The 6,708-nt window shown below is 53.0% G+C and overlaps 1 protein-coding gene across 2 annotated transcripts in view; it reads left to right on the forward strand.

The window, feature by feature from the left end:
* Nucleotides 1-6,374, forward strand: part of Igsf21 (immunoglobin superfamily member 21) — a 225,524-nt gene extending 219,150 nt beyond the window's left edge. For both annotated transcript variants that reach the window (XM_032895319.1, XM_032895328.1), the window contains 4 exons: nucleotides 4,387-4,472; nucleotides 4,927-5,119; nucleotides 5,448-5,486; nucleotides 6,142-6,374. In XM_032895319.1, the coding sequence (XP_032751210.1) occupies nucleotides 4,387-4,472; nucleotides 4,927-5,119; nucleotides 5,448-5,486; nucleotides 6,142-6,215 (392 nt within the window). In that variant the 3' untranslated portion in view covers nucleotides 6,216-6,374. The remainder of the gene's footprint in view (nucleotides 1-4,386; nucleotides 4,473-4,926; nucleotides 5,120-5,447; nucleotides 5,487-6,141) is intronic.
* The last annotated feature ends 334 nt before the right edge of the window (nucleotides 6,375-6,708 follow it).

Consider the following 6,708-nt stretch of genomic DNA (forward strand, 5'->3'; position numbering starts at 1 on the left):
CCCCATGCTGTTTTTCGTCCCAACAGATCTACTTACAAAATAAGTCAGCCTCAGATAAAAACAGCTGCCTAGACCCTCCAGTGTAGACACTAGACAGACAGAGAAGACAGCCCAGAAACAGACCTACAGGTAAAGTCAATTGATTTTGATGGAGACCCTGAGGCTGTTCGGAGAGTAAAGATGAGTCCTCTAACACATGGCCTCAAGGAACCAGGGAGCGTGAGTGTGGGGGAGGCGGGCCTGGCCCCTGCCTGGCACACACACAGGTTAACCCGAGATGATTGATGGGCCCCAGTGTAAAAGCCAGCGTCATAAAGCTTCTAGAACAAAATGGAGAAAAATGTCTTTATGGAGCCCATGTAGCCAGCATTCCTTAAAGCAGTCATAAAAGAAAAAAAAAAAAAACCACTAGAGGAAAAATTGAAAATTGGTTGGTCGGACTGAATCAAAATTCAGATTTTGGCTCGTAAGAAGACCTGTTTAAGAGAGTGGGAAGGCAAGGTGCAGAAGGAGGAGGGGTACACTCAGGCTTTTAGGAAACACTGGTACCCAGGATGCAAAAAAGCAAACAAAACAAAACAAAAACCAAACCCAACTAAGCTAGGCTTGGTGGTGTACAGCTGTTGTCTCAGCGTTTGGGAGGTGGGAGCAGGAGGATCAGAAGTTCAAGGTCATCCTTAGTTACCTGGGTAGTTTGAGGTCAGTCTGGGCTGACTGTCTCAAATCCCAGACTGTCATAAGCCCAGACTACCATAAGCTCAAAATTAGAAACAACAGACAGACTGACAGACAGACAGAGACACAGAGAGACACAGAGAGAATCAATCTTATAAAACCAAAGGGAAGGACACCTACTAGAGATACCTGAGAGGCAGGCAGTATATGTTGTCACTTCTGGAGAGCAAATCCAGAGCCTAACGTGCTAGGCAAGTGCTCTGTCACTGACTGAGTCACACCTCCAGCCCATGACATCCTGCTTCTAAAACCGCCCACGGACATATTAAAACAGTGTCAGTCATCCGAGAAAATGGAGATTAAAACCTCAGCGAGATAGCATTTGTAACTACGAGACTGGGCAAAGTTTTCAAAACTGACAATAGCAAATGTTGGCAAGTGTGCAGAGCAACAGGAACGCTCCCGCATCATCAGTGGTAGTGTGCAACGGTACCCATCCACGGGGAAACCAGCATGGTTCTCAAGTATGATAAACACCTCATTCCTGTGACCAAACAAGTGCACATGGAGGGATGGTTGGGTGGATGGATGGATAGACAGACAGTGCAGATGGAAGGATGGATTAGGTAGACGGGGGATAGATGGGTGAGTGTGTGGATGGATGGACTGAATGGACGTGAAGGAAGGATAGACTAGTGGATGGATGGATAGATGGATGGGTGGGTGGGTGGATCGATGGTTGGATGGATAGGCAGATCTGCTAGATGGATGGATGAACAGACAGGACGGTGGAGAGGTTGCATAAGTACATAGATGGATGTGCGTGTGAGCTGGGCAGATGGATGGGTGGGTAGATAGTGGATGGGTGGCTAGGTTAATTGGTTAGATAGATGGGTGGACTGAATGTATACAAGAAATGGAAGATGTGTGGTTGGGTGGATGGGTGGGCAGATAAATGGATAAGAGCATAGATAGATGCATGGGTAGATAGACAAGTGTGTGGATGGATGGATGGACAGATGGATGGATGGATGGACGGACGGATGGGTGGGTGGATGGATGGATGACAGTTGGATAGCTGGTTGGTAGATGGAGGGTGGACTTGATAGATGGTGGATGGATGATGACTGGATGAATGAGCGACTGTCCTAATGAAAACCCAGAATCCTACAGGAGTCCCAGAATAGCCCTTCTTTAAGACCACACCTGCTATCCTCACAGGTGCGCACACATGTGTACGTGTGTCTGTGTGTGTGTGTGTTTGTGTGTGTGTGACCACAGGTGTGCATGCAGGGGTGTAATGGGAATTTCTGCATCCCCTTGAGCCAGGATTTCCCTCTGGGGCTCCAACCCCTCCCTGTTGTCATTTTCAGAACATCTCTTGGGCAACTGGCGAACAGACGAATAGACAGACTGAGCCAATGCTTCACCACACACAGCCTGAGAGAGCTAGGCCTAGATCCTGGGCCTGCATTCTGTTCTCCAGTTCCTACAGGCCAGGGCTTGAGAGGAGTGAATACCAAAACTGTGGATACACCTCTGCTTGGCATGCCGGGTGGTACTCCCAAAGCAGGCAGGGGGCTTGCCAGGAGCTGCAGTGGACTTCCTGGTGGTGGTGGGATGGGAGGATGTAAGTGGATGGCTTGACTTCCAGAAACACTGGCTCCCGGCAGCCTGGAGGGTGGGAGCTCCAGGACATCTGCTCAAATACCCATCTGCATGAGAGCTCAGAGGGACAACAATGTATCAGGCTCCATGTAACAGGCCCCTCTGGCGTCTTCCTCTATGCCCCTCAGGGTCAACTGCGCATAGAGGCACCAGAAACAGTTCAGGGCAGCCAAAGAATCTGTGCGGTCTGCTGAGTTGCTGCTCTGGGCTCTGAGCCTCTCCAGATCGCTATCCAGGCACTGCCTTCTGCAATGGAGGCCTTACAGCGCCCTCTGCTGGTTGAGACTGGCAGTGACACAGATCACCCAGGGCCATGCGACCCTACACACACACACACACACACACACACACACACACACACACACACACACACAGGCACACACACACAGACACACACACACAGGCACACACACAGACACACACACACACAGACACACACACACACACACACACACACAGGCACACACACACACACACTCCCCCCTCTGCAAATCCACCTCCACAGCCCTTGGTCTCCCTGAGACTTTCTGTGCTTGCAAGACAAGCTCTAAAGGCTGAAAGGTGAAATAGGATAAAACACAGTGTTGGATAAAGGGGAAGGGGCTGGCTTAGAGGTGGAGCCTTTCCATCCCCAAGCCTGCCAGCCATCTGCACAACGTCCCTGGCCAGCTCAGCTTCCACACAGCTGGCAGGTGGACTCCACCGTCTCTTCCCCTCAGCAGCCTTCCCTCCCCTCTCAGCAGGCCAGGCCCTTCCCTCTGCCCACGCAGCCCTTTAGATGTCTGTCTTCCTTGCCGTTAATTAACAGTTTCTTGGTCCTCTTCTCAGAGAGAGACTGGCAGAGCCTGGAGCCTGCTCACATCTGCCTGCTGCTCTGTTTTCTGTGCTGTGTGCAGTAGGAAAGACAGCTCCGGAAAACTGTGTAGTCTGTCCCCGGCCCTGCCAGCTCTCTTGTTGACCTTACCATCATGCCCCCGACACTCGTCCCGCCTGGAACATTCCTCATGGACTTTACTTCTCCCGGACACTGTGACCACTACCCTTCCATGTGCTGCCTCTGCTGGCCTCAGACCCTTCCTACAACACTGGTCACCGTTTGGCTGAGTCTGTTTGCAAATTAAATGTCTCTCCCACTAAAGGAGAAGCTGTGGGACACTTGACTTTATCACTGTCCCCTTTACTAGTTCCCAGCCCTGCTCCAAAGCCTGACATATGGCCAACTCGGTAATTACTATTGAGCAAATGGATTAACGAGGGACGGGGAGTCAGGAAACGCGCGTAATTGACTCTGCAGGGACCTCGGACAAGCCTCTTCATTACGCCAGGTCCCGGTTCTCCCCTCTGGAAAAAAGAGAGAGAAATCCAGGCGGTCCTTCAATCTCCCTCAGGCAAGGGGCACCCAGGGCATCATGTCACCTCAGCACATACAGCAGCTGAGGAAGATAGTGCTGGGGATAAGACGGCCAGAGGCAGGAAGAGCAGAGGCGGGCTGTGGAAGGAGATGGTGGCTTCACTGTTCACACACAGAGGTTTCAGGAAGTCCCCTGGCAGTAGGATCCTCAGTCTGGAGTCTGAAGGCCCGAATCACTAGATCCCAACTGTGGTGGGGCACACAGTAGGGCTGTTGGAAATATGGAGAGAGGCAGCCATATGAGAGAGTGAATGAGTATCCTTGGAGTCAGGTTGGTCTAGGACACCAGCCTCTGAAACTTACTTGGCATCTGCTCTACCTACCTCTCAGTGTGATTACCTCCACCCACACCCCTCTGACCCCACCCACCACTCCTCTCTGACCCCACCCACCAGCCCTCTCTGACCCCGCCCACCACTCCTCTCTGCCCCCGCCCACCGGCCCCTCTGACCCCACCCACCAGCCCTCTCTGACCCCGCCCACCACTCCTCTCTGACCCCGCCCACCGGCCCCTCTGACTCCGCCCACCAGCCCCCTCTGACCCCCACCCACCACCTTCTCTGACCCCACCCACCACTCCTCTCTAACTACACCTACCAACCCTTTCTGACCCAAAGTTTCTCTTTATACAGTTGCTCCCAAAGGACCCAAAATCGTGATGACGCCCAGCAGAGCCCGAGTTGGGGACACGGTGAGGATCCTAGTCCACGGATTTCAGGTCAGCCTCTTTCTGGATACCCGAGTTGGGTAGTGGGTGGTAGAGACACCCGATGGCCCTGGGGAGCAGCCTTCCTGGCTTACTTTTCTATTCCCACGAGAGAATGCAACTCATGTCAGCCTCCTGTCTTTGCGTTTACTCCGGGCCTGCGCCCTGAGTCCTCTCCACCTAGACTCTTCTCCAGGCTGTTTTCAAATTCCTGACCTTCCTGCCTTCTCCTCCTCTTCAGTGCTAGACACCATCACAGTTTATAGGGCGCTGGGGATAGAACCCATGGCTTTGTGTGTGCTGGGCAAGCATGTTACCAACTAAGCTACATCCCCAGCCCTCTTCCTGGGGTTCTGAGGTGCTACCTGAAGTCTATTAGATGAGAACTAGGGTCTGGAAACCCTCGCTTTCCTGTGTTGGCAGAATGCTCCCCTGTGACTCTCCTATTCCCTACTCTGGTCCACAGAATGAGGTCTTCCCAGAACCCATGTTCACGTGGACGAGAGTGGGCAGCCGCCTCCTGGATGGGAGCGCCGAATTTGACGGGAAGGAGCTTGTACTGGAGCGGGTCCCTGCTGAGCTCAACGGCTCCATGTACCGCTGCACTGCCCAGAACCCACTGGGCTCCACTGATACACACACTCGGCTCATCGTGTTCGGTAGGGACCCCCACAGGACCCCCTGAGGATACGCCCCGGCTTACAGCTGTCCATAGAAGCCCCTTGAATTTGTCTCAGAGCGAGAATTCAGTTTCCGGGTTATGAGTGCAAAGGCTTTATCGTCAGAGAAATCCCAGGTTCACGTCTCGGTTCCGCCACTTAGCAGGCCTCAGTTTCCCTAACTGCAACATGGTCAGATGAAACAGGGAGGCTGGGTGGTTGGTTGCCCCATCCCACTGTGTACAACAGCGTATAGCGGGCGCCTGGAGAAGGCTCTCCGCTCAGCACCACCCCACCCACTCGCCTCTTCTCTCTTTCTTTCTGACAGAAAACCCAAATATCCCAAGAGGAACCGAGGACTCCCGTGGTAAGTCTCCGCCCTCAAGACTGCACGCTTAAAATGAATGCTTTGCAAGACCTCAGAAAACATTTGTTGCTAAAACACCACCTGCTTCCTGTGGTCCCTTCCGTCCCTTAAGGAGGCCATCACCTCGGTTAGGAAGAGTCAAGTTTAGGCAACTGTAGGTCCTAAACAAAGAAGGCTCTACAACCCTTACATAACCAGTGGGATATCAGGGGCCAAGGGTGTCCCCTCTCACTGCTACCCAGACCACAGGAGGCCTTCTCTGGCACTGACCATGGTGCAGCTCTCTGACAACTCGATGGGACACTTCAGAGCATAGACAGATGCCCTGGGCTGCTCCCTCCAGCCACCCCGACCTAGAACCACCCATAGGATACAGACACTACCCATACATTGCAAATCTCACAGTTCTCAGTGAAGCCTCCCACTCCTGTTACCCCCTGGACCATCCTCATGGCCTCAGCCCAGCAGGCTTGCATGGGGACAAGGCACTGGACCCCTGGCAGGCCTCCTGCAGAGCTGAGGTTCCAGCCCAGTCACCTGATACTGCCCCCTAGCACCTTTGTTGGGAACCGTTTACCCCAGAATTCCATACCCGTAGACCCACTGTGACACACAGGCAGGCTGCGGCCCTGACAGCACTTCCACTCTCTCACAGGTTCTGCTTCTGGCCCCGCTGGCGTCCGGCTCACCCTGGTGCTTGCCCTGACAGTGATCCTGGAGCTGACGTGAAGATGCCGCCCCCTCCCGATGCTCCAGCGGCCCGGCATCTCTGCGATCGATTTTCATTTCTTTTCTAAACTATTTCCAGTCTTGTTCTTAGTCTTGGCCCATGTCTTGGCTTCCTCACTGGGTTTAATTAAACAGACAGACCAATTTTCCCCACCTCAATGTGTGGCTCTGTATTGTTCCTTAGTCTAGTAGCAGCTGCTGGGTACCTGCCGGCATCCAGACTTGGGACAGGCACAGAGATAGGATGGCAAAGGAGATGGGATAGCAAAGGAGATGGAACGCTTGCACTCCTGTGAGAATGAGAGGATGTGCAGTTCTTCAGTCTCATTCAGCCCTAAAAAACAGAGAAATGGGAAATGGCCATGATCCCTCAGGGGAAATGTAACAGTCAGCTGTAGCCACGTTAGTGCTGCCTAACAAGTTAACCCAAATCTTGGTGGCTTGCAACAAGAACATGGATACTTCCATAGTGGTCCAGATGGCCTCACCCAGG

Source organism: Rattus rattus, chromosome 1 (genome assembly GCF_011064425.1).
Source record: "Rattus rattus isolate New Zealand chromosome 1, Rrattus_CSIRO_v1, whole genome shotgun sequence".
Taxonomy (NCBI): Eukaryota; Metazoa; Chordata; class Mammalia; order Rodentia; family Muridae; genus Rattus; species Rattus rattus.